Source organism: Paralichthys olivaceus, chromosome 12 (genome assembly GCF_024713975.1).
Source record: "Paralichthys olivaceus isolate ysfri-2021 chromosome 12, ASM2471397v2, whole genome shotgun sequence".
NCBI lineage: Eukaryota > Metazoa > Chordata > Actinopteri > Pleuronectiformes > Paralichthyidae > Paralichthys > Paralichthys olivaceus.
The window spans coordinates 22,021,805-22,049,262 of NC_091104.1; the positions used below are offsets into that span (position 1 = coordinate 22,021,805).

Genomic DNA, 27,458 nt, shown 5'->3' on the forward strand with positions numbered 1-27,458 from the left:
CTATTTCATTTCCAATTGTTTTTGCCACATGGAGTTCAGGTGCAGTGTGTCAGACTCGCAGCCTTGTTTCCAAAGAGAGATCCAGAGAGACTGCATTGTTCACTGTAGCTTAGATGCAACATAAATATAAAAGGAAAATAAGATGCAGTTGCTTCAGTTTTTCATTGTAGCGTTGCAGATGCAATTCACCAGCTGATGCTTTCACCGGGCTGAGGCTGAGGTCAAAGACGGTATCTGTAAATACGCTAGTAATTGAATTACGTTGCAGTTGTATCATCTTCATTTTACAATTATTGTAAGATGTACAACAGCATGTTTCTCGTGTTTGCAATTCAGGGGAGAGTAATGAGTGTAGATACTACACATGACAAAACAGTAAGCTCTGGCAGGCCTCATTTTACTAAACTACTACTTTTCTGAAGGCCCAGCCCTTCGATATAAAGAAGCCACAGAAATCACGACACCACGTTAAAACCTTTTTTATGGCCGATATTTTCTTTCAGTGGGAAAAGCAAAGGTGTAAGAACATTAACAGTGACTTGGTTCTGTTCAAAGTAAGTCATGGTAGTGATTCAGAATTCACATTATAATGGACACTGGCCCCAAGTGTAACAATTGTAATTCATTTCCCCAAGAGGCAATGCAAGAGGGAGAGCAAACAATGCACAGACAATTCATCCAAGCACATAAGATACTAAATACTGGCTGTGGCAGTCGACCATGCCACGGGGCTCTCCCACACACAGACAGAGATGTACGTGTTGCTTTTAAGCATCTTTTATAAATCAACCAGTAAACATAAATCAAACTCAACATGAACTCCAGTGTGTCTCTGTCCGGCATGTGTCTTTTGGAGTCAGCTCAGCCGCTGCCTTTTAAACCTGAGGATCAATCAGCTAACAGCTCTCACCTGCCCTGATTGATCCTCTGTGGTGCAGGTGAAGGTCAAAAAGTTTTCTTTAAAAAACTCTAACTATCATTGTAAACTTCAAACTAGCTTTAAGAGAAATAAAGGTAACAGGAAGGTGTTTTACACCACTACCCACACTGTGGTGATGTTCTCTATGTAATATACAAACTGGAGAGAAAGGGAAAAAACAGCTAAATTAGCTGAGAGAAGCACCAGCATATTCTTCCTTTGATATCAAAGACACTAATAGAGCTCCACACTATTCTGTGCTAATAATATCTGAATTAACTGATAACTGATGGGGAATTCAAATCAATTTATACCACAAGTTTTGAAAAAGATGACCAAAATCCTCACCTAAATTACAGGATATTTACCAGGAGTTACAGTGAGATTACATAATATACAGTTTGAGTCTTGAAATATAATCTGTATTATATATATATTAAGTTCATATTTAAAGAAGTATTTTAGTAGTCTCAAGCAAAACATGGCAGCATAGTTAGGTGCTGTACAATTTAGGTAAGAATAATTTTACTTAATAATTTATTTGAAAGGATATATTAATTAGTGGTTTAATAAAATTCAATCATTTCCATTGTATGTATAAAAAGTATTATATAAAACACTGATCAATTCCAATGTTTTGTTTGCTGTAGTGGATTCTCAGTTTCATGGAAAGTAAACTGGACATATAACTGACAGAGAAACATTGAGACATTAACAATTTGACAGTCTTTATTCATCTATTAATAATCACTTTTTACAAAATTCACATGGGTGTTTGCTTTCTCCTCCAATCACTCCATTTTATTCACCAATATGTTACACAATGAGTCTCAACCTCGACAAAACACACAAGTCACATTATTTTTCAAGCATGGGTCATGTGCAAGTCATTGTAACAAGATCAAAAGCACTGCTCATCTGCTGCTCAGAATCCTCCAAGTCCCGCAGGAAACTCAGTGAAATTAAGTTACTCACTTTAATTATATTTTAAGAAAACTCTCATTTGACCTCTGGGGGAAAATTGAAGAGAGTTTTAGATCAGCTCAGTCCAGTCACAGAAAAGAAGACATGGTGTGATCCGATTTTTGTGTAGATGAATCCAGGTCAACAACACAGATGCTAAATGACTACATTTTAAAAATCATGGTGACAATTGCAAGAGTGTTGTCATATTAAAATAAAGGGAATTAGGCTGTGGAATTACATTTCGTTCCTAACAGCTTGGGATCATTTAGACTTCTGTGCCATCAGGATGAAAAGTTGACTGGTTCCATTTGTGAAACATTATTTTCTCTGCCACATTCAGCATCTATACATGCACACGTTTCAAGTCACACCACCAAGCTCAAGCTGTTTCTAGTTCATGTGGCAACATTCTCCCACACACAGACATACGGATTAGGCATATTGCTTTCACCACCACTCCACAAGAGGATGACCTCGATGAGAATGTATCTGGATGACAATGGAGCAGAGAGCGGTGAAAACAAAATGAAAGAAGGCAGAATAAAGAGAAAAAAGGATGAAAAAAAACAGTTGAAGTAGACAAACAACAAAACAGGCGGATGAAGGCTGATGTTTCCTGTATGTTAACACTATTCATTAAATATGTTAAATATGCAAGAGTGGTAAACTGCAACCTGACCACCAGCCACACCACTGAATTTGATTTGAACCACAAATGCATCATCTCACAGCTCGAGTAGAAACCTGCTGAGGATCAAATGGCGTCTTCAGGTGAGGGTCTGTGCTCCTCTGGTGACTGGCTGTGTGGTGGCGAGGGGAGGGACTGCTGAGGAGGAGGAGGACCCATGGAGGGAGGGTGGAGGCCGTCGGGTGGAAGGGTCCGCATGGGGGGAGCAAAGTGAGGATGAGGAGCTGGAGGATGAGGAGGTCCACCAGGAGGGAAACGAGGAGGGAACATCATCCCCTGAGGTGGAGGTGCCCACCCTGGAGGCAAATCAGAGTGATGAGTCAAGTTTACACCGATAACATCTGGAGATAAGATGGAGCACGAAGTGAGGATAGCTTACTAGGCATCATCGGAGGGCCCCCGGGTCCCCTGGGAGGATAGAAATCAGGAGGTGGGGGTCCATAGGGAGCTCTGCGAGGAAAGGGACCATCCATGGGGCCCATTGGGGCTCCAGGTGGGAGAGGGCCCCCCATCCTTGGGTCTGCTTCAGGGGGTGTCCTTCGATCACCAGGACCAGACTGATGATGATGACACAGATTCAAACAGGTAAATGTTACAGAGGCTGCAGTAGACTGGTAACACATCAAATCCCATCCTTACTCATTCTAAGGAGGGAAAGGATACAGTTTGTTTTTCATTTTAGCACAGTCCCACTTGATGAACAGCAAACATTAGATTCAATAGCATCACAACAGATGCACAATAATGGACATTGAGAAATGAACTAAGCAATTTGGTCCTAGGGATAAACAACATTTCTGGAAATAGTAAGAAACTATGTCACAGTGAATCAGTCAACTACATCATCCATTATTTGAACGAGCCATTCACAAAGTTGCAAGTAGGTGATTAGTAATGATTCAGCTAATGTTTTTGTTTTAGGGTTGAAATGGGAAAATAATCTGAACAAGGGAATGATGAAAGATAGTTCCCTATATTGTCCATAGGAATGTACACTAGTTGAACCATTCTATTAAAAATATCCAAGTTCTGGCAGAATGGTTAAATACACAAAATTATTTTTACTCCTTATTCATGTTTATTGTGCGACAGTTCTCAAAAATCATTGTTAAAAAAAGCATATGATTTCATATTAATGGGAGGTTGGATGATGGAACGTGATCATGGGATGTTCTTTGGTCCTACATACAAAAGCGAATTACCTTTTTTTTCATTTCATTATCAATTATGACTGGGTTTCTTACATTTGTATCTGCTACTACATCTTATTTTTTGTCTAGAAAGATCTACAATTTGCTTAAAGTATATTAGAGAAAAAAGAATAAATAATAATTTCAAAGACAGGACAGTTACACTTGCACTCCTTAAACCTACAGTATATTTCTCACACTCGGTGTATGTCTTTTACCTCTCTGTTTTCTTGTTCACCAGGTCCAAGGCTGTTTTCTCTATACAAGCCATCTGCATTGATAAACACATTCAGTAGTAGTTAAGACTCTGCATCTGCATACATGCACAGATTTTCCCAAGCTTCCATTCAGCTTTTACATTTCAACTTGTCCAAATGTAACACATGGGAACACAATTAAGTCATTATAATCCACTGTACAGATTCCAGTGACTCACCTGACATGTCTGTGGGGCGTGGAGGTCCTGGTGGACCAGCAACAGGGAACCCCCTAAGATGGGGAGGCCCAGGAGGAGGCAAATGGCCCAGAGCTCCTGGAGGTGGTGGAGGTCTCCTGAACATGGGACCTCCTGGTTCTGGAAACATATAGCCTGAGAGAGATGCATAGAAACATGAAGAATTGCAAGGATCAATGTTATATGTCCGTTTCTTGTAAATAAATTAAACTCAAGTTAAAAATGTTCATTGATATTTGTTTAGGTTATTCCATTTAATAATAACTGGAAAGTGACATTGTGCACACTGGGAGTGAAGTGTGAGTTTCTTTGTTTGGATGTGTGAGAGTTGGTTTTACCTTTACATGTAAACATGACAGTAACTTTTTCAAATTGTGTTTTCAGGTGGATATGATAATGATATGATAATCTGTAGCTTCCAAACTAAAAACTCAAAATGCACTAAACATAGTCCACATGCACTGTTAACATGCATTCAGCAGCCACATGCTCATCATATGACTTTGAATGGTGGATCGCTGAATGTAGGTGCAACTAATAACCTTAGTAATAGCTGTTATTAGTTACACCTGCTCATGGTCTCAGCTTGCAGACACCATGCCTTTAGAACATATGCAACATATTGGGCCTCAATATAATCACAGACCAAAAAATGCATTTATACACATGTAAATAATGTTATCAACAGTTTATGACACAGCAGAAATCTGGTGGTGCCACATTCAAATAACTCCCCCTGAAAGGAAAACATAAATAAATGAATATCAAAATTCTAACATTTATATACATCAAGATAATAGAGCCATTGTATTTTCATCTCTAAAGTCATGACTGTGCATTTTTGATTAAGCTCACTCTGAACTTTCCCCCAACAGAGGAACATGGTAAAACTAAGAAATATATTGAAAAATAACATACACAACATGACTAAGTAGCTTTTTTGAGATTGATATGATACACAGGGAAAAATACTGATATGAGTTTTGGATCAAACTGACAATTAATTCACATGAGGTTCAGGGCTGCTTGGGCTTTGTAGACATTTGTAGAAATCTTTAATTCCCTGTCTTTCTATTTCTTACATATACACACACCTTGAGGTCCTAGGGGCCCAGGGGGCCCGGAGGGTCCTGGCGGAGGTCCCCTGCGATCTCTGTCCCATGTAGGAGAGATTGAGCCACTGTCTGAGTGAGGCCCTCCACTCCGCTCCATGTCCCCATGGCCGCCTGGGGGCTCCATGAGACTACGGCCACCTGTAGATGGAAGAACCAGAGGGAAAAAAGACAGAAGGAAAGGACAGGTGGAGGAGGGAAAATTTGATATTGATGACAGAAAGGGGGAAGATGTAAGAGGGGGTAAAGAGGGAAAAAAAGTAGAACCAAAACCAAATACATCATATCAGAGAGAGATGATTTGGCCAGAATAAATGAGAGCAAGAGAAAAGAAAAGAAAGTATGAGAACATTATGTTAATTAAAATGAAATTAGAAGTTTGAACACATATCACTGTCATATACATCCTGAACGTTTCACAATGGACTCTGAAAAGTGCACAAACAACATGCCAGCATACACACCATGCTACTGAAGACATTTCAGCATCTTCACTAGATCATGCTGTAGCCAGCTGTTATCTTTGACATGCTTCATGTGATTTGATTTGAATTTCTTTATTCTTTTTGGACTGAATTGGCAAATGGTGGAAAATTATGAAACCAATATTTAAGCCTACAGTGACTGTTTATGCGGACTGTTTTGTGCACAGCTGTAGCCTAGTTGTAGGTATATTTTATTTCTGTGTGTGCATATGTGTATACCTCTAGGTGACAATCGAGCAGGTCCATCCATTAATGTAGGAGGAGAAAGAAAAGCTCTCGTTTCAGATGCTGGTCGACCCAGAGGAGAAGGACCATATGGTGACCTCTCAGCTGGAGGGGAAAGAGTAGTGAAAAGTCAAGGAGTGATGTAAGATGGTGTGTGTGTGTGTGTGTGTGTGTGTGTGTGTGTGTGTGCGCATGCTCACCTCTGAAAGGCATTGGTCTAGCCAGACTGTCCAAAGCATATGGATCTTTGTCAAGGGCGTCTAATTTAAACTGTGTGTCTGTCAGCCTGTAAACAAACGCACCTTGAGTCAATATATGGCATGACATTAGTAGGACACTGACTCCCTTAATGTATAAAGTATATGACTACATTAAAGAGAATTATTCTGCAGCTGAGCCACAACATTAATAAGTTATTAAGTTTGCTTACTTCTGCCTCATGAGGGCATTTTCTCTCCTGATGTCTGTTAGGTCTCTGTCCGCTGCTCGAGCTGCAAGCTAGAAGATCAAGTCAAAATAAATACCTTTACATGACATATGTGCATAGATACATCGGCTTAAATATACAGTGAACTTCAGCAGGCAGTTTGATTATATATACAATTATAGATGGAGAGATGGACAGTAATGAAAAAATGATGTCCCCAGGTACAACATTGGAGAACTCCAGAGAATGTCTGCACAATTGGGTCCAGACATTCTCTGGAGTTTGTCTTTTATACATTTACAACACAGCAGGAGATTCCCCACTCAGACGTGTTCACAATAACATGGGTATCTCCGGAGTGTTCAGGGGAGGGGAGGTGTAGCAGGCCGAGGCAGGATAGGATCTATTAATTCCACTGTCACATGTTTTTGTATACAGCACATCGACACCAAATGTCTTCTACATGTACGGCACCTCTTTTTCATCCTGAGATATTTGTGTTCTTTTATTCATTTTCACATCTGTCACATGTTAGAAATGTCATCAACACACCCAATCAATCTCCTGCTATTTTCTCATATTGGCTCATTTGGACATTATCTCGAGTTTTTACAAGGGGGCTGCGAGAGAAACTCTCGGCTTGCACTCATTTTCTCTCATTTGCATTTTCACATGAAGCCCCTCTGAAGAATGTCTGGTGATTATAAAGAGTTCACTGCATGTCTGAAAACAACTGGTGTGCTGTAGTGACAGAGAGGAAATTGCACCAATAATGACTGACATGACTGATGTGATGATACGATCCCTGAATGTTTGTTCCACATTTGTAAAACGGTTTATGTCGAAGTTTTACTTACCCAGTTATTGTGAGCCTTCTTCTCATGTGCTGATATCTGGGTCTGGTAAGACTGTTTGGATTTCTCCAGCTCTTCCTCCATCTCTTCTGCTCGTTGTCTGAAGAAACACAATGATGCAGAATGAAGTGAGACTGTATGTGTGAAGGAGAGCCTCACACATGACTTGAAGATATTACATACTGATAATGTGTTTGGACATAATCAAATGGCAGAGGCAGCTACCTGTAGTTGTTGAGTTCTTCCATGGCCAATGCAATGTTTTTGTCAGCTTTATTTAACTTCTCTTCTTTTTGCAGGCGCTCCTTCTCCTCTACTGTCAGCAGTCTGCAAACACAATCAGTTAAGTTTAAAATCAGTTAAGAAATACCTTTAGAAGGGTCTTTATCTGTGCCTATATACCTGTGCAGCTTCAGCTCATTCTCCTGGTACATCTCTGTCATAATCTGGAGTTTTTGTTGTAATCGTTGGACCTGAAAGCATAAGTACAAATAATTAATTTAAATGCAAATTAATGTAGGACACCATTTGATACAATATCACACATATGAAGTCAGCTACCTGATCCGAGTAGTGTTCTGCATCAGAGTGCAGAGATAATTTCTCACTCTCCAGCTCTTTAATGCTCACTACAGGGAAAAACAAATACACACAAGTGGCAGTGATTAACAAAGAGACCACATGTTATGATAATTAGTCTTTACACTCATATAACTGTTTTATGACGCAGAATGGTTGTTTAGGTGTAGGAAATCATACATCTTATTGTGTCAATATCAGCTCACCTTGACAGGATTAATAAGACAGACATCAGTGTTATGTTGACTCACCTTGAAGGTCTTCTTTAGCTTTTACTTCATCGTTCAGTTTGGCAAATACTCTGTCCTTGTCTTCATCCACTGATTTGAGGTCGGCGTTAAGCTGCACACAATTTAAAGCCCAAAATGTTAGCAGCTGTATAGTAAATTCAACTGTTTAATGTCAGTGTGTCTGGCTTGCTTCCCAACATTTTAAAATACTGTCCTGTATTAGCCATTCTTATCAACTAGCACAAGATCTAATGCACTACGATCATTTCATGTACGTACCTTAGCAGCATAAATGAGCTTCTGGACTTTCTGGAGATGACCTTGTGTGTCCGTTATGCCCCCTCTTCCATTCTCCTTTTCTTTTCCTGGTGCACCATTGGGTGTCTCCTTCTCTGCTCCTTCCTCTTCCTCCAGATCCGAATCCCAAGCCTTCATCCTCAGCAGGCAGTCTGTCAGCGACTGGCAGGACAAAAACATTTGATCTCAACCAACCAAGTCCTTTCTCCAAGGTTAGCATCTTTTACATCAGTTTATTGTCTTCTTCTGTTGTAGGTCTTGAGTTATGTCCACTATATGAAAGGAAATTAATTCAAGGGCAATATTTACTGACTAGCTAAAGCTGCTCTCAGACATGCACTGAACTCCAAAACAGGGACACACACATAGAAGACACAGATGAAGATGTCTAGAGAGTTTGTGGTGATAAGAGCTGACACTGGTGTCTGTGTGTTTTCTAGAAAATCATGTGATCTCTGCAGTGGAGTTAATACATGACTTCCTGCCGATGTCTACTGTATGCAGCTGCTCTCACCTGAATAATGCAGAGAATTTGTAGCTGTTGTGAACATGTTGTGAAAGCCTCCTGCTGTGTTGTGCATTTGTGAAAGACAAACTAGGGAAACTCCGTTGCCAATTCTCCTACCTAACTAACAGTATATGATAAGTAATGCTAGAACCAACCATACCGTTATACGCTCATCCTTATTGGCCACATCCTGCTGCATCCCGCTGTATGTGACCTCACACCTCTGCATCTCTGCTTCCAACTCACTGACTCTTTCTGCCCATCCCTCCACCTGCTGCCTCAGCTGCAGAGAGAACAAGATGGGCGGAGATGAAATGATGGTGCAAGGAATAAGGGGGATCAAAAGGGAAGATAAAGATCCAAATATGTCAGGAATATAGACTTGGAAAGATAGAAATTAATACACAATTAAACCTTTGATTTCAAACATTCAAAACTTTACTCTATTCCATACATGGTTATATTTCGTATGTGTGTGTGTACCGGCATCCTACCTGAGCATTGCTCTCTTGTAGCTGTATGTTCTCCTCTCCAGCTGTTTCCAGGTTCCTTTGTAATCTGTCACTGTTCATACTGTAAATTTTCAGAGTAGTTTGTGCCTAAAACAGACAAACAGTCAGACAACTGTCAAACAGAAAAAAGAAGAAGCAGCAGATGGGAAACAACAGGAAGCAAAGGTGCAGTGAGGACAGGCAAGGGCAGAACAGAAAATAGAATTCATGATGAATGCACCTGTTCTTCCTGTGACTGGAGGTCTTTGGATTCTTCTTCAAATGTTTCCATGCTCTCCTCAAGCACTGCCATCTGCAGAGATCAAATAATAATAAATCATCAACTCATTATGCAATAAACTATCAGTTACCATACTTTATTTGAATTATACATTTTGTGCTCCTACCCTTCTTTCTTGTTCTTTCCTATGTTGTTTCTGCTGGTCTAGCTGATCCTTCAGCTGTTCAAGATCCCTCTCAAGCTCCTTTTTAGTATGTTCCACCTGTCTGGCTTTCATCTGGTTGTGTTCAAAAACAAATGTGTTCAGAAAACACATTCAAACAGTGAAGCAGGTTCAAGTTTTGAGATTGACCCTCTGTGTTGTGATGTGGCTTCAAAATGGCACTATCAGCAAAAATACATGCACAATAATATCTATTTAAATACATGTGTAGTTGTGTTGGGAGGCTCGTTTAAAATGTTTAAAGGATTGAAAAGACGGCAGATTTGAGTCACTTTTAGGGATAGGTATTAGCAGCTGTATAGTCACAAACACAAGTAAAGTGGCCGATGAAGTAGCACAGCACCTACAAACAATTTGGACAACCCTCCAAAACAAACTCAAACTTTCCGTATGCATGTATCCTGTTTGCTTACAGCTCTGTTTGTAAGGTGTGTATCCGTACACAATGCAAGCCATGAATTAGACATTGTGTTATATCCATTATATGCCAGATAAAATTGTGTCAGCCCTCCAGTTCAGATAATGCAAGTTGAAATTCCATTGACGGGATTTAATGGTTTGTTTACACTGTGCACAGACTCCCAGCTAAATTTTGTTAAAAAGGGATTTGAAAAAAAAAGTTTCCTACTGTAACATTTAAGTTTTCTATTGATTTTTTATTTCCCTTTGCCTTACCTCCAGATGTTCTGTCTTTTGAGTTTGGGCCAACACACCACTGTCCCTGAGTGAGTCCTCCAGTTCATCATACTACAAAAGGCACATAATTAAGAAACGTATCAAATTAAATATTGACAAGACTTATGATTCACCACAACAGAATGCAAATCTCTTCAGGATTTGACTTAAAGTGCATAAGCTGTTTTGGTAGTGAGAAAGTTTCTGTCCTCACATCATACATAACAACATAAATTAGACACTTCTTCCTCAGATAGTTTAACGCCATGGAAATCAAAATCCAGATTGATCAGGCCACTTTTGAAAAGATCCATTGCCATGTGTAAGTCAGGTACCAACCTCTTGTTGACATTTACTAAGAGTCTCAAGGACTTTGCACTTCTCATCCAGCAGCTCTGCAACCTGTGCTGCCATCCTCTTCTCTTTACCTGAAAATGAGGGAATACAAAACTCATAAAATTACAATGATGTTTCATGTATTTTCTCTTATTTCTGATTCACGAGTTAATGTAATGTGATGTGATTGCAAAGAGGCAAAATCAGCAGTGAAGAGTGATGTATTAGTTTTATTTCTGTTAATTTAAGTCATAAGAATGTGATATCAAGTAATAAGTAATGTAACTTACTTCGATACATTCTGCTTTTGACCTGTGGAAAGAAGAAAGAAGTAAATAATGAAAAGTGGACAAGCACAGGTGTGAATGCACTCAGTTTGCATATAGATCCAATCACACCAGACTACCTCTGGAGTTCTGGGACACGCTGACCACTACAAAACAAATGTAAACATCTGAACTCTTTGAGATGAGGATGTGTACATAAATGGCTGTATACTCACCGAGCTATAACATCTACAGGTGAACAGCAGCATTGTCACCAGTCCCACCAAACTGGAGAAGATGACCGGTTCCCACGGTACACCATACAGGTCTGGCCCGGGTCTGATGTCATCAGGCAGTGACGACACAACCTTTACGGAGAGGAAATTGTAGATTATTTTAGAAGCTACTTTCAATCAACATCTTCAAGTTATAACAAGCTAAAACAAATTCTAAATGCATCAATGATGTGCATACCTCCTCAACATGCTTGCACATTATATTAAGCATTATATTGATGTAAGTTAAACCTTTTTTTTATTGCGTTTTAGACCATTATATTGCAATAATTATTGACATTGTTTATTGCCAAGCCCTATGCGATGCTTCTTTATATGGAAACAAAATCTGATTCAATTAGTCCTCTCCCTTCAACTAAGTGGAGTGTAAACAAAGCTAAACTCACTGTGGACATGAGGATCCGCTTTGCCATCAGCATTTGTAAACAATATTTCCACTAAGTACATGTGAAAAAAGCACTACACTATCATCACAACAGGTTTGATGCCGTATGTTTCCACATGCCAGTTTCAACACATTAACAGCTGTTGCTTCATTAGGGACGGGACGTGCCTCTTCATTTTTTTTTATTAGGACCAAAGCAATTATCTCATTTGATCTACCAGGGGTCGTTATGTCCTTGCTGTTGACTGTCAACAGGAGCCAAATACAGCCCGTGCACTTTACTACACAGCTGCTTTAAGGGCAGAGCAGCAGATAAATGCCGGTGTTGTGTTTCTCTGCAACAGGGAAGATTAAAAAAAACAGCTTAAACGTTTTAACACAAAGATTTAGGAACAACAGAAACGCTTCTACCACTTAGCTAGTGAACTATATAACCAGCTGACTCTGAACTACCGGCGACACATTTGAAAAAAACAATGTGGAACAGTACTGACAGCTGGTTAGCAGCCATGCTAGGACGCTAACTCCAAAAATGGAGTGTAGAGAAATAAAAAAGACGTAGCAACTAAACCATGAAGCTGTTCTCCTACGCGAGAGTCCGCTGCGTTGATTCAGCTGGGAATGCTAGTTGTGAAATGCTAACGAAACCTGCCACATAACGTACATCCTTCACTTTCTCCACGGCGATAGTGTAGTAAGCCTCGGCCGTCGTACGGAAGTCGACCGCTTCGCCGGAGAACTGCTCGCTTGCCGGGTGTTCCGCCATGTCCCGCTTTATTTCATTAGGCCGGTTAGTTTAGTTAAAAGTCTTATTTACTCCGACATCAGGGCGAGGAAGCACGGCCGTCATCACCCGGGCTAGCGGCTGTATCACATCCTATTCACAACACCGACGATCTGGACGCGACCATGTTCAGCTGTGCGTGGCAGGGGGGGGGGGTTCATTTCTCTACAAAGTCTACCTAACGAATTTAACAGGTTAAAATTAGTACTAATAATAATTTCTCAATATCTGAAGTAAAAACGAAAACTAACGTTGCACATAAACGTTGTTATGTGCACTCTCTAGGTTTAGGTAAATGGCTTTGCACCCCCGCTGGTGCAAATGGTTCATTCGCAACGTCACCAATTGTAAAATGCCACACTGGCATGTCGGACCGATTTCAAAGTGACACCAGGGGGAAACAGGTGTCATCAAAATATTTACTGTTTACAAAAAACTACAATATTCTCAATGTTCAGTTCCGGTCGTTTCCGGTTATATAATGTGATTAAACCGAATTTGACTCATAATTATGTCTTTACACGGGATTCTCGCGAAAAGGTCATTAACACATGTCGCCTGCTCCGAGTGATCGCCACAAGCTACGAGCCGCGTAAGCAGGACACAGGTGAGGACGCGACACGAGACGTTCCCCCGTCTTTACATTAGTACTCACCGGACCGCCTTCATTTCCCTCCATTTCAAACTAGAGGATCCCTGTCAAATATGTGTGAAAGTATCTGCGATCGCAGCGCGTTGGTAGCCAGCTGGCTCAACGCGAGTAATGAACAACCAGCAGCACTGACACCAGTGACGGGGCCAGCTTGACAGCTGAGACTCAGGCAAAGCACCTGAGAGGCGGAGGGAGAGTTAGATCCACATGTCACGAGTTCAGGATGTTGGAGAAGCAGAACTCACTCCGATGAGATGACTGAACTGAGAGACTCAGATGTTGAGCCTGCTCTATGAACATATTCAAAAAGTTCAGATTGAAAACCATGAGACTCGTGAATTGTGCTGTTGGCAAATACTCCGTCATTCCTTATGCTGAATTTTAAAGCAACACTATATCATGTGTACAGCGCCCTCTGTAGCCATATGAGGTAATTCGTTCTAGCTCAGTGTCCCAGAGCTTTAAAGGGATAGTTCACCGAAAAATGAAAATTCCCTCATTATCTACTCACTGCTATGCCGATGGAGTGGTGGGTAAAATGCTTGAGTCCGCAAAACACTTCAGGAGTCTCAGGGGTAAACAGTGTTGCAGCCGAGTTGACCTCTTCTTCAGATGTAATAAAACAACAGAAAAAACATAACATGCCTCCATACTGCTCGTGTGGTGTCATCCACACGAGCAGTATCCGCAAGCACCGACATTTAGAATTGACTCGAAATGAGGTTATTACACGTCTGAAGGAGACCCTAAAGTGTTTTGTGGACTCAAACACTTTACTCACCACTCCATCTGCATAGTGGTGAGTGGATAATGAGTGAATTTTCATTTTTCGGTTAACTATCCCTTTAAGGCTGATTCATGCTTGTGCGTCGAAGGTATGCACGGGGCTGAGCATTCGTAGTTGTACGTAGGTGTGTGTGAGTCACACTCTCACTTCACTGCAGTTACACCGCCGAAGCGCTAGTTGCTGTAGAGTTTCTATGCTGGTGTTGATTTTCTTCCAGTTTCTGCTCCGCTTATTTACAAATTCTCTGGCGTCTTTGTTTACTTCAGAACAATGACGAGTGTTACTAAGCTGTTCGTGTGATCTTGAAGAGCAATTACTTTTTCTTAATGAACTGCAACGCAGAAAAGAAAGATGTCGTCCGTGTTCGTTCACTAGATCTGGGCATTTATTTGGATCTGCACCAAATTAGACATATCTCAAAATATCTGTCCCCTTAAAGGTACAGTGTGTAGAATTGATTGATATCTAGTGCATGAAAACATGTTGCAGCTGAACACCCTTCACCTCACCCCTCCCCCTTCCAAACACAGACAAAAACATAACCTCCTTGGCAGAGATAACAATCTGTTGCTGCTGAGCTCTGACTGCATAATGAAACACAACTGAACAGTAGATACTACCCATGATCAGAATCTGTAACAAATACACCAAACTGGGTTTAGAATTCTTGATATTTTAGGTTTTCTTTGCTAAACACTCAGTTCCACACTTCTCTCGGGAGATAGTACTATTATTTGATTGATTATCCTATCACTCCTTACAAATATCTGTGCACTGTGATGATCATGTAGAACTAAGAAAAGTAAGCACTGTATTGTCAGGATTGGCAACTTGCTTGAGTTTCTTGAATTTCTTTCTCAAGTTTCAAGAAACTCAAGCAAGTTCAGTTGCATATGTACAACTGTTTTCTGCTATTCCAGTATTTCAATAAAGGATCGTCGATCACTTATACTGCATTTCAGTTTGGTGTCATCGGTTTATGATAAATTATACACTTGGCTTCAATTAAGTGGAAATGTATATTTGGCTTCCATAGACTGATAGCTGCTGACAACACCTACCTGTGCGGTCCATGTGAGACTCTCCCTCACTGCATGAACATGAGCAGCTGATTCTTCACCGATCTGATGAACAAAGTCCAGAATTTGCTCCATTGCTCCTGGAGTGACAAAGAAAGATTGAGGTTTAGAATTCAAGCCTTTCCACACTGTCAAAAAGACGCTGGTGATATAAAGTTATTAAAATTTGACCAAATGATTTGTTTGATAATTGAAACCAGTGGGAAATATTGTAAATAAATGTTCTAGCTGTTACCACAACACTCCAGGTTGTGTCGTTGAATGATGGGGATGCAGCCGGTCATGTGACTCTCCTTGTGTGTGATTGTTGCTTATGATTTTTGAATCATTGTTTAACCCATCTTGATAAGGGGTTATTGAGTTGCCCATACCTTCCTGTGACTGCAGTGAACCTGACTGATTCTGAGGACACTCTTCCCCACATCCAGCGTTATTCTCTCCTCTTTTCTCATCCCTTTCTTTTCCATCATTCCCCACATCCGCCATGTCATCACTCTGGATGTTGTTATCCACGGCTACAGAAGTATCCTCTGTCTTCCTCGAGGAGTCCACAGGGCTCCTTTCTTGATCTTTGCTGTGAGTTGGACAAGATGCACCAACACAGTTGGCCTTGGCTGTTTTTGGAAACACATGCATTCTGATTGAAACAAACGCAAGTCAAAACCCATCTGAAATCAAACGTGTTAATCAGCTTAAAATATTGATGATCGTTTACCGTGATATATACAAATATACCTTCGTTAGTGTCTGATTTTCCTGTGCTGGAAGTCTGTCTCACTCTTAAGATCAGCATCTCTAGTTTCTGAAGAGCAATGAGCGTCTTGGTCTTTTCCTTGTCCTCCTGTGGAGCATCTGCAAGTTTCATGCTAGGAGACATCAGGGTGTCCCTGTGATGATGCAGAAGTCTTTCTACATCTGACAATATAGACTCATCACTGTCAGGCTCTGCAGGCACGGTTTCGGAGCTTCCCAACATGTAGTCTAAAAACTGGAGCTTGTGTCGCCCAAAGAGCTCCATCAAAACAGTCACCTCCTCCACCGTCATATAGCCTGGGAGGTTTGTGTAGTGCTTGGAGAGGGAATGTGTGTGCGGAGACGGAGCATGGGGATGAGAATGAGACGGAGGTGGTGTCTGGATGTCGGCAGAGGAAGGACGAGGCTGTGGCGGCTCTGTGGCCATGGTGACTGGAAGATCCTGTGTATAAACCTGATTCGAATCAGTGTTTGAGTTGACTTCCTGTTCAGAGATCTGAGAGGCCTGTGGCTGAGATGTCTCACCTGTGTTTGTCTCCAAACCAGAATCAACGCCGTCCTTTGTTTCAGTGTCATGTGTTTGGCTGAAAAAGCTAAAGGCGTTTTTAAAAAGACCAAAAGCTGCTCCACTTCCAGTCTCTGCTGCTCTCGTGTTGAGTAGCGAGGACCCAGCAGGTTCTCCAGACACACGGGGCGCAGTGTGTTCAGATATCTGACTTTCAACAGACTCATTCATCTGTGAATCAGAGCTCTCATTCCCTACATCATCTTCTGTCTCATGATCAGACTCAATTTCCTCTGGTTTCCTCTCAATGGAAATTCCATTGCTGCTAGTTTCAGCATCTTTGGACTCAGTTTTATTATCCTGATAGAGATCTGTGTGTTTTGGATCATCAGGATACGACTGACCATCTTCTCTGTTCTCTCCTGAACGTGGCAGATCAACATCTTGTGTCTCATAAACGGCCAAGCCATCTTCTTCCTGTCCTAGTCCGTCTCTTTCACTTTCCTCAGAAGCTTTTGTCTGGTTCTCTCCTATGTGATGGTTTTCACTTCCTCTTTGGATTTGACTTCCATCTTCAGAGATATTCTCCGCTCTGTCTGTCACAGATTCGTCATCAGCAGCTTGAGGACAAAGCTCATTTAAACATTTAAGGCCCTCCTCTTCCTCTTTGTCCCTCCTGTCCCCCTTAACGTATATCACCTGCTGCATTTCCTCAAACTCCCTTTTCTCTTCATCCCCCTCCTCGCCTTTCTCCTGCTTTCCTTCTTCTTTGAACTCCTCTAATTCCTCCTCATTCTTCTCTTCTTTTGCATCCTGCTTCTGTTTCTCTTTCGTCACCTCTTGTCTTGTCTCTTCCTCCTCCTGCTTCTTCTCCCCCTTTAACTCTTCTGGTTCTTGCTTCTTTTCCCCCTCCTCCTTTAACACCTCCACTTCCTCCTTTTTCTCCCTCTCCTCTATTTCCTTTTTCTTTTCCTCTCTATTTATTTCCTCCACCTCCTTTAACTCCTCTTGTTTCCCTTCTTCCTCAAGCTTACTCTCCTCTTTTACCTCTTCTGGCTCTTCTCTTTTCTCCTCTTCCTGTATCTCCCTCTCACTGTCCTGTTTCCTCTCCTCGTTTGCCTCCTCCACCTCCTCTTTTTTCTCTACCTCTTTCGATCCCTCCACATCCTCCTGTTTCTTCTCACCCTTTAACTCAACTTTCTCCTGATTTTCCTCCTCCTCCATTAACTTTACCTTATCTATTTCCTTCTGTTCATCCTTCAATTCCTCCTGTCTCTTCTCCAGCTTTAACTCCTCCATCGCTTCCTGCTTCCTTCCTTCTTGTAGTTCCTTCACTTCCTGCTGCTTTTCTTTTTCCACTTCCTCAATTTCCTCATTTCTTTTCTCTTCTTCTTTTAACTCCTCTGACTCCTCGTTTCTTTTCTTTTCATCCTTCAACTCCTCCACCTCCTCTCTTTTCTCTTCATCCTTTAACTCTTCCACCACCTCCTCTCTTTTCTCTTCTTCCTTAAACTCCTCCACCACCTCCTCTCTTTTCTCCTCATCCTCAAACTCCTCCACCTCCTCATCTCTTCTTTCTTCATTCTTAAATTCCTCTACCTCCTCCTCTCTTTTCTCTTCAATCTTCAACTCCTCCACACCCTCCTCTCTTTTGTCTTCATCCTTAAAGTCCTCAACCTCCTCATCTCTTCTTTCTTGATCCTTTAATTTCTCCTCCACCACCTCTCTTTTCTTTTCATCCTTCAACTCCTCCACCTCGCCCTCTCTTTTGTCTTCATGCTTTAACTCTTTCACTTCCACTTCTCTTTTCTGTTCATCCTTCAACTCTTCCACCACCTCCTCTCTTGTCTCATCTTCCTTTAACTCCTCCACTTTCTCATTTCTTTTTTCTTCATCCTTTGAGTCCTCCACCTCCTCCTCTCTTTTCTCTTCATCCTTCAACTCCTCCACCCCCTCCACCTCCTCCTGTCTTTTGTCTTCATCCTTTAACTCTTTCACTTCCTCTTCTCTTTTCTCTTCTTCCTTTAACCCCTCCACCTCCTCGTCTCTTTTCTCTTTATCCTTTAACTTCTCCACCTCATCTCTTCTTTCTTCATCCTTTAACTCCTCCACCTCCTCGTCTCTTTTCTCTTTATCCTTTAACTCCTCCACCTCCCTGTCTCTTTTCTCTTTATCCTTTAACTCCTCCACCTCATCATCTCTTCTTTCTTCATCCTTTAACTCCTCCACCTCCTCGTCTCTTTTCTCTTTATCCTTTAACTCCTCCACCTCCTTGTCTCTTTTCTCTTTATCCTTTAACTCCTCCACCTCATCATCTCTTCTTTCTTCATCCTTTACCTCCTCCTCCACCTCCTTTCTTTTCTCTTCATCCTTCAACTCCACCACCCCCCCTCTTTTCTCTTCTTCCTTTAACTCCTCCACCTCATCTCTTCTTTCTTCACCCTTTAACTCCCCCACCTCCTCCCCTCTTTTCTCATCTTCCTTTAACTCCTCCACTTCCTCATTTCTTTTTTCTTCATCCTTTGATTCCTCTACCACCTCCTCTCTTTTCTCTTCATCCTTTAACTCCTCCACCCCCTCCTCTCTTTTCTCCTCCTCCTTTAACTCCTCCTCCTCCTTTAACCCCTCTACACCCTCCTGTTTCCTCTCTTTCTTTACCTCCTCCACCTCCTCTCTTTTCTCCTCATCCTTTAACTCCTCATTTCGCTGTTTGTCCTTTTCTTTCATCACCTCTATTAACTTCTGCCTTTCCTCTCCATTTATTTCCTCAACCTTGCTTACTTCCTCCATCTCTTCCTGCTTCCTCTCTTCTTGTATTTCCTTCACTCCCTGCTGCTTCTGTCTTTCTTTTAACTCCTCTGCCTCATTCAGTGTCTCCTCCTGTTGTTTTTCCTCCTCTATTTCCTGCTGTATCTCTCCCACCTCTTTTAATTCATCCTGTTTCACACTTTGCTTTACCTCCATCTTCTCCTGCTTCTCCTCTTCCTTTGACTCATCACCCTCTTCCTCTCCCACTCTATCTGTCATCTTTCTTTGCTGCTGATCCTTTTCATCTTCCTCAGCCTCACCAACAGATTGAGCGGTGGAGTCTGAATTTAAATCCACAGAGCTGAGCTCAGGCCCTTGATTGACTTCAGATTGTGTCAAATGATCCACATTATTGTTGCTTGAAGTTTTGATTTCCTCTTCTCCTGACTCCCTGTAGTTGACATTTTCTGATTTGGGCACATGATGTTCGTCGACCTCTGTCTCTATAGATATTCCACCTGCAGCCTGGGACGTTTCCTCTGACTTGATCTGAGGAGAAACCTTGGTCGCAGCCTCATTCTTGCTGCAGTCTGAATCATCAGGTTTTTTATTACCATTGTCTTCATCGAGCGCGGAGGTGGTAGACTCTGATCCTGTCTCAGATTGAACAGTGTCTTTGTTGGAACTGCTATTAACATAATTGTCTCCCTCTTCTGTGATTGTTTTCGTCTCAAGCTCTTCCTCCAGTCGCTCTTCATTGGATTCTTTTTTTTCCTCCTCTCCCTGTGTTTCACTGGTGTCTACATTCTCTAAAAGCGTTTCTTCTTCTGTGGTTTTTTCCTCTTCTGTGTCTTTAAACCCACTGTCTTGACTCTCATGAACTTTATTCTCGTTTTTCCCCAATCCTAAAATGTCCCCAATCCCAAACCAAGAACCAGATGATGGCTGTTCCTCCTCTTCCTCACTTGCCTTCTCAGCCTCCTTTTCAGCATTTGTCTCATGCTCTGGCTCCTGATTGGTCACGCCAAATCCCAGGGTGTGTGACAGTCCGCTTCCGAGCCAATCCAATGTGCTTGTCTCTTTCTTCTCTTCTTCTTGTAATTGGCTGTTCTCGAGGTCCAGAGACATCCTCCTGCTCCTGAATGTTACTTTTGGCTCAATTTCTTCCTTCACTTCTCTTGTGCCATCTTCCTCCTTTTCGGCAGAATCTGTTTTTGCGTCTCCTCCGAAGCCAAGCCATCCAGTCAAGGTTGAAGTGAAAGAATCATCAGTTTCTTTAATTTCATCTTCTCCACGTTTCACATCATCATCAGTTTTTTCTTCTCCTCCGAACCCCAGCCACCCCGTCACTGATGTAGTTGAGGTTTCAGCTTGTGATTCTTTCCCTTCGTCTTTCTCTTCTTCAGGCAAATTGACAGATTCCTCCTCTTTTCCCAGACCCAACCATCCTGTCACTGAAAGCCATGATGAGGAGGGAGACCCACCTTGTTCATTCAGAGCCACAGGATTGCCACGTGCTTCCTTGTGAGTCCCGGCAGCAGCATCACCAGTGTTTTTCTTTTCATCTCCCTCTGTTGATGTGTCTTCAGATTGCTGAGTTTCAACTGGGAATTCTGTTGAGGGATCTGCAGACGTTGAAGGACGTTCAGCGTTTTTGTCGTCGTTGTGTGATTCTGACTCGTGGATTTGGATTTTCTGGTCATCAGTTTCATTATCACTGTCCAGATCACTGGAGTCAATAGGATAACCAAACTCATCCATACAGAAGAAATCAGATCTCTGAATGAAGAGAGAAAATCAGGTTCTGAAATAACGAAGCTTCTGTATCATATAAAATCAACAATCAAGGTTAAATAACTGTTATCATTCGACAATATACCTGGTTCTTTAAGAATGCACGTCAATGTTACTTTCTACCTATCTGCTATTGCTATCACCTTCTATAACTAGTATGAAAAGTATGTCTTGTTAGTAAAATCAAATCTGCTTTACCTGTGTTTCCACAACTTTCTCATTAGTTGCATAAACTTGTTCCACTTGCACTGCATCCTTTGGGAAATAGCCAAACTTTTTATCAATCTGAAACCAAAATGAAGCAAAAATAGTGCATGACCATTAGTCAAGGACATCAGGAGGAGAGAAAATGAGAAGAAATGAGAGACAGATAAAAAATAAAGATGTTTCAGTATCATTTATAGATGAGTGATGCAGCCAAAAAAGCACATGGTTACAAATAGACTCATCAGAAAACAGTTTTTTTGCAATATATAGATCTAAATTATGTTTGGACATAATCAGGGTAAGCATTGATACAGTCTGGATTTTTTTTATCATAGACATTATTTCTGTTTGTATCCTTGAATTAATAATCCACATTTATTCCACTAATGTAAAAGGTATTTCGGACCTTTATCTAACCACTCAAGGCAGTGTGATTTTAAAGCATTATGTTGTGTCATAAATGATTGTGAGGAACTGCATTATGTCAATAATTAAACGTGGCTCTGAAGCAGTATAATTCTTGTACCTTAAATAATTAATGTGTTTTTTTAAGTAAAACACACAAGTAGCAATGATGCACACCAATATATCTTATATTTCTTTATCTTGTCGTAGATAATAATCTCATTACTATTAATTATAATTAAATCTGATTTTTTAAAATCCATTTGTGTTTATCAGGTGTTAAAGCTACAGCATCAACATGACTCAATCACTCAGTGAAAACCGAAACTGATATGATTTAAGTAATCTCTTTAACCCAGAACCTGGATTAAGAGGCTGTTTGAATTGAGAAGGTGAGACTGTTAAACAGATGGAGACAGCAGACATACACTCCCTGCCCACAGGTCTTCCCTCCGTCCACTCAGTTTGTGGTAAACAGAGATGATGTCTCCTCGTCTGAAGCTCAGGAAACGACAGTCCTTGGCGTGGTGCTCCCTGATGGCCTGCACCCTGCTTATCAGGCCTACACACACACACACACACACACACACACACACACACACACACACAGTTGTAATCCCTGAATGTTGACCATTACAACTAAAACCAAATGTTAGTCTTCAAACAGCGCTTTGAATAAGAACCAACTTGTCCTCACAATGTATAGACAAACACACACAAATGGAAAAAAAATGATTCAAATCACAAAGGAAGCTTGGACATTTGAAAATCTCAAAATAAATCACATTATTCCACAAACTAGAATTCTATTAGTAGCTGTATAGGACTTACTTTCACACGCGGGGTCTCCACAGATCTTGTAGTCAGACAACAATCCCAGACTCCTGTGAAGAACAATCACAAACACGATGCCTGTACTCCACAGGAATGAGTAGAGCTGAGAAACAGCCATTGTTGGAGTTTTAACAGGAGCGTATCAGGAGAAAATGTCCATAGTGTGGTGGAAATCCCTTGGGGCCAGTTGTGCTAGGCAAGTGGACGTTGCCTCTAAGCTGTTGCTGTCATGAGGACTCAATACTAAATGAGAGAGCGGAGATAAGATACAGGCCAGCATGAGGATAATCATTAACACAGAGGAGCTGCTCACAAACCAAACATGATCCGATCCCTGCTGAAAGGTGACTTTAGTGATGCATGTGAGAAGAAACCTGTTTTATTGAAGAGTCACTGTGAGAGGAATAAACAAACGTGGCGACAGATCAATGTTTTAAAAGAGCAGAAAGAAAAAAAACATGTGGATGATTGCTGGACTTCGCCCTGTATCTAATAAACTGGCGGCACGTGCGGCGTTTCAACACCATGACAACCGGCCCCGCGCACAAAGAGGACGTCACGCGTCGCTCCGCGTTTCCAAGCAAGATGGCCGCCTAGCGTGCGAGCAGCCGTGTTGTTTGGGTCACATCAGGTTTCTGCACCGTGGCTCGACGCGTCTCCCTCACGTCCTCTGACAGATGTGCACTGAGAGCTGACGCGATGAAGTCGGACGCGGAGGAGCTGATGCCCAGGCTGCTGCCCGTGGAGTTCCGAGCCGCTGCGGAGGAGCTGGACCTGAACGGACCTCCGAGAAACCCGCAGGAATATCTGCGACAAGTCCAGTGAGTTCACCCCACACCTCCTCCTCCTCCTCCTCCCGGGAGGGTGTGAGTCTGTCTGTCCCGACAGTTCGTCATGCTGTCAGTTGTTTCTGAATTCAAACTTTTCTATTAAGTGTGCAATGGAGAGGAGTGAATGTCAATTACTTTGGCCAATTTCGAAACATTTCTGTAGAATATCGTGGGTGTTTTCTTTCCACGTAAGTTCTTAATTGATAGGATTCTTTGTGAACCAGGTCTGTGCTGTAACAACGTGTTTGCTGTTCCTCAGGTTGGAGGCGTCATTGTGTCCAGAGGTGGTTGTTGCTCAGATTGACCCCAAGAAACTGAAGAAGAAACAAACAGTGAATGTTTCTGTGAGTTTGTGTACACACTGACAAGAAACACATGCAGAAATGAACATACTACTGCATACTGCAGTGTAATGCCACTTTAAATGTGCAAACGGTTGTCTTCTGTGTACATTTATTTTTTCTATTGATGTTTGTATCTAAGAATGAACTTTACAAATGCTGGTAAGAGATATATATATATATATATATTGCACTGATATGAAATATTCAAGGGTTGGGGAAGAATGTGCAAATACGATATACAAATGAAACCAAGCAACAATTACTTAAGTATATTTTGTAAACATAAGTAAAATCCAATCACTACATCACTAGTAATGTGCCTCCCTACTTTATTTTTCACTCAGAAAAAGCATGAAAGATGTTAGCACGTATGAGATCAGGTGAGGAAGAAAATACATTCTTTCCCCTCACGTGCCTAAGATATATATTCTTCTGGGTTTCAGGTGGCAGGTTGCGATGCTGCTCCCACAGGTTTCTGCCCCAGTCTCAGTTGGCAGCGGCTGCAGGTCGGTCTATTCTCGGACGTCAGACAGGTAAAATTCTCAAATGGAATTTTTTTTAAAAATTGTAGATAAGTGTAATCTACAACACTGGTAATATAAGAAGTTACGTGGCTCAGTGTTTGGAATGAAAATGGCAGTGTATAAGAGCGGTGTAATACTGTGGTGTAGGTTCATCTATCGATCTGCTCTGACCGTTAAAGCTGTTCTGCATTTTGCTTTCAGAGCATCACAAGGAACAGAAACCACTGGAGCAGCCAGACTCTGGATGACAATGTGCTGATGGTGAGGAGATGGCAGAGTTACAAATTTCACTCAGTCAATAGAACAGTATAGATTTGATAGCATCACATTGAATGTTTCACCTCAGGAGCTTCTGTTTGAGCAGAATCACTCGCTGATGGTTTGATATGCGTACACATGAAAAAAGAGGCAAACTGCAAAAGACACTTCTCGTAGATGTAATATTAAAGTGTGTGTGTTTTACAGCCAAAGCTAACGGATGAGGAGGGCTGGAAGAGGTTCTGTTTAGGGGAGGTTGTCTATCTGGGAACGCCATCCTGTGACACAGCTGCAGAACCAGAGCCGGCACTGGACTACAGCAAGGTTGTATGAATGTGTTTGTTTGAAGACAGGAATAGAGACTCTTTTCCTGTTCAACATATTTTGTTCAACTTGCCTGAAGTGAAAATTAAAATCACTTTTTGTGCATTTGCTTATTGATAAAGTGAGTCAAGTAATTTATAATTAATAAAATAAGAACTAAATGTGACTGATACTGTATATTGAGAAATGCATAGTTTAACTTACGATAAACTATGTAAGAGCTAAATGTGACGTACTGATAAATGTATTAATAGTTTAAATATTGATTCATTATATAAAACTAAATGTGACTGATGTATTAATAAATATATGTCTCTGTTCAGGTAGGCTTCCCTCCCTTCCTGAGCATCGTTAGCAGACTCAATCAGGTAAATACTCATCCCTTTATCAAACTGACACTCACTCTATTCACCAGTGTAACAGTGATTTGTAAGTTTCCTCTATGGTCTCTCTGTGTGTTGACAGTCCACAGTGTTGATGGTGTTAGAAACTCTTATCAGTTGGTTTGAGGAGAGAGCGTTTGCTCCACAGTTGGTGAGTTTGATTCTCCAGCTTGTTCAGTTGGTTGTTGCATCCTGTTCAGTTCAATGCTATAGATACATAGTGTAGTTGTACAGCAGATGCATAGTCATCGTTTTCAGTAGAAGAATGTGTAAATTAGACATTTGGAAATAAAGCGTGCCAACAGAACATGACGACAGTGTGTGTGTGTTCCAGGGTCGCTGGTTGTATGGTTTATTGGCCTGCCTGGAGAAGCCTTTACTGCCTGAAGCCCACTCCTGCATCAGACAACTGGCCAGGAGATGTGCTCAGCTCCGCAGCACGCTGGTACGACTCTGTCTGTACAACTGTCCTCTAACCTGGGTTCCTTCACCGCTGCCCTCTATGTAACACTACCAGTGTGTGTCTCACTGTGATGCTTTAATCTGTCAGTCAGGACATTTATTGGGCGGAAATAATTACTTACTCCAGATTGTTGCAGAATTTCTGTATTAAGAGACGAAAGTATTTCTATAGAAATTATTTTAATTCACTCTTTATAGCAGCGCCTGTCAGAATTTGACTCTTGATGTGATACTCTCGACCTGACAATGTGTCCTTCTCCCATGATTCCACAGGAGAGTCAGGACGATGAGGAACTACCTGCCCTCAACCTGCTCATCTGTCTTGTTGCCAGGTATCTACAACTGAGTCCAGAGTTCAAATCATTCTGGCCACATTATATTTTATATACCACGGTTTGGTAATATTCAATTTAACCCAAACAGTAAACTCTACCATCCCATACTAATACATAACGTACATACCAAACTCTAACTACCCATTTATGATTTGTTTGAGTGACTACAACATTTAAAAACTTAAAATATGAAGTTTGTACAATCTATGCAGCAAGCATAAAAGAATTATCCTTTTTATATCTTGATGCACTTTTTAAATTTTTCATTTAGCAATGATTCAATTTCAGCGAGAACGTGGGAGAAGATTCTTAAATCAAGAAAATAGATTCTGCAAAAATCTTTTGCAAGCTGTGAAATCTGCCTAAGGAGGGTTGTGAAGTCCTGTTTTGAGATAGACAAACTTGGGTCCAATGTAACAACATTAAAAATTTGAATTTCATTTCTGTTTACTACTGAATGCAGTTATATTAATTTCCTTTTTCTAACCTGCAGGTATTTTGAGCAGAATGACCTGGCAGATCAGCCGCAGTGAACGCACGGTCAAACTCTTTGATATCAACAGGACAATAAGAAGAATGAGATGTGAGCTAACTGATGCAGCAGATTCTACAGTCGAGCCACAAGGTCCGACATTGGAACGGATCAGGATCCACCCCCCAAAAAACCAATGGATGGAAACAAACACATCCACATGGACAGTTGAATGAAACCGATGGTTCCCAGTAACGAACACAAATATGATTTGTTGTTGAATTGTGCTATTGACTGTTTACTTGAACTGACTTCTGCTGGTACAACTTAAGCAGCAAGAACACGTTTGTTTTAATCAGGAAAAGTCACTTTCTTTCTTAGTGAATTCATCCCTGATGTTTTTAAGGTTTTGGTTTAAAGGTTCCGATTAAATGTAAGATTTTTCTATTAAACTGATGACTTGTGTAACTCCTGGTTTTGTGGACATTGTTGCTGGTCATCAATATTTCACACCCATCATTATAGCTGACGATATCAACACTGGCATTTTGGCCACGCATATGACGTAACTCAAGGACCCTGTTGAGACATGGTATGAACGTCCGTCCTGAGCGATCCCATCACGTGGTCAGCGCTCTGTGACACGTGGCCACATTGTTTTTAGCTGTGCGAATTTAAATGCGTCCTGGGCCACATACGAAGGTGTCCTACTCAGTGGATGTCTTCTGACCTGCTTCAGTTTCACAATGAATCAAATGCAATGTTACGCTTCTCAGTGTCCATATGTCCTTTTGTTTTCGTCCACAACATCAACGCCAAATGGTTGATACTTAAATTAGTAAAATATTTCTTCTCGGTGGCTGCACATAATTCCTTCAGCCCCTCCTGACTCCTCTCGTGCTGACAGAGTAACATCGGACACATCTGTAGACTGGGTAAAATAATGTAATTTGGTCTTAGCCAACAGATGGCGTATGTGTTTGTCTGCAATTTGAGCAGGGAGGTGAAGAGCCGATCACAAAGGGTCATAGAGAAACATTCTGGACACAGTACTTGGTGTGAACAGGTACATAGAACTGACCATTTGTGATCCGGTCTTTCAGGGCGGATGTTAAAACCGGGTCTGAACTA

At 41.3% G+C, this 27,458-nt stretch overlaps 2 protein-coding genes and 1 long non-coding RNA gene across 4 annotated transcripts; 2 read left to right on the forward strand and 1 right to left on the reverse strand.

The window, feature by feature from the left end:
* Nucleotides 1-1,630: 1,630 nt before the first annotated feature.
* mia2 (MIA SH3 domain ER export factor 2) lies at nt 1,631-22,631 on the reverse strand. 2 transcript variants are annotated; one of them, XM_069536328.1, is made up of 28 exons: nt 22,393-22,628; nt 21,990-22,123; nt 21,148-21,234; nt 15,885-20,934; nt 15,521-15,763; nt 15,132-15,229; nt 11,403-11,534; nt 11,191-11,212; nt 10,904-10,992; nt 10,565-10,636; nt 9,833-9,943; nt 9,667-9,738; nt 9,429-9,533; nt 9,095-9,217; nt 8,409-8,588; nt 8,151-8,241; nt 7,882-7,949; nt 7,723-7,793; nt 7,546-7,647; nt 7,324-7,420; nt 6,470-6,537; nt 6,240-6,325; nt 6,034-6,144; nt 5,312-5,470; nt 4,200-4,352; nt 3,982-4,034; nt 2,953-3,130; nt 1,631-2,869 (listed from the first exon to the last, which is right to left on the reverse strand). In XM_069536328.1, the coding sequence occupies exons 1-28, from the start codon at nt 22,511-22,513 to the stop codon at nt 2,640-2,642; spliced, it is 8,106 nt and encodes a 2,701-aa protein (XP_069392429.1). In that variant the 5' UTR covers nt 22,514-22,628; the 3' UTR covers nt 1,631-2,639. The 2 variants fall into 2 exon arrangements, with proteins under 2 accessions (XP_069392429.1, XP_069392430.1); XM_069536329.1 differs by lacking the exon at nt 5,312-5,470 and having other exon boundaries at nt 22,393-22,631.
* On the forward strand, nt 13,007-21,670 carry LOC138412456 (uncharacterized). Its single transcript, XR_011244824.1, has 2 exons — nt 13,007-13,238; nt 20,593-21,670. It is a non-coding gene; the product is annotated as an uncharacterized lncRNA (long non-coding RNA).
* Nucleotides 22,629-26,795, forward strand: gemin2 (gem (nuclear organelle) associated protein 2). Its single transcript, XM_069536330.1, has 10 exons — nt 22,629-23,216; nt 23,485-23,569; nt 24,013-24,102; nt 24,295-24,354; nt 24,559-24,675; nt 24,999-25,043; nt 25,141-25,209; nt 25,393-25,503; nt 25,794-25,852; nt 26,349-26,795. Exons 1-10 carry the CDS (start codon nt 23,095-23,097, stop codon nt 26,386-26,388), a joined length of 798 nt encoding a protein of 265 aa, XP_069392431.1. The 5' UTR covers nt 22,629-23,094; the 3' UTR covers nt 26,389-26,795.
* The last annotated feature ends 663 nt before the right edge of the window (nt 26,796-27,458 follow it).

Coding starts and splice junctions, on each gene's coding strand:
- mia2 (XM_069536328.1), bottom strand. CDS start 22,513: ATGGCTGTTTCTCAGCTCTACTCATTCCTGTGGAGTACAGGCATCGTG. Junction 11,213..11,402: donor CCTGTAGATGTTATAGCTCG/GTGAGTATACAG, acceptor TTCTTTCCACAG/GTCAAAAGCAGAATGTATCG. Junction 6,145..6,239: donor TAGACCAATGCCTTTCAGAG/GTGAGCATGCGC, acceptor TTTCCCCTCCAG/CTGAGAGGTCACCATATGGT.
- gemin2 (XM_069536330.1), top strand. CDS start 23,095: ATGAAGTCGGACGCGGAGGAGCTGATGCCCAGGCTGCTGCCCGTGGAG. Junction 23,570..24,012: donor AACAAACAGTGAATGTTTCT/GTGAGTTTGTGT, acceptor TCTGGGTTTCAG/GTGGCAGGTTGCGATGCTGC. Junction 25,210..25,392: donor GAGCGTTTGCTCCACAGTTG/GTGAGTTTGATT, acceptor TGTGTGTTCCAG/GGTCGCTGGTTGTATGGTTT.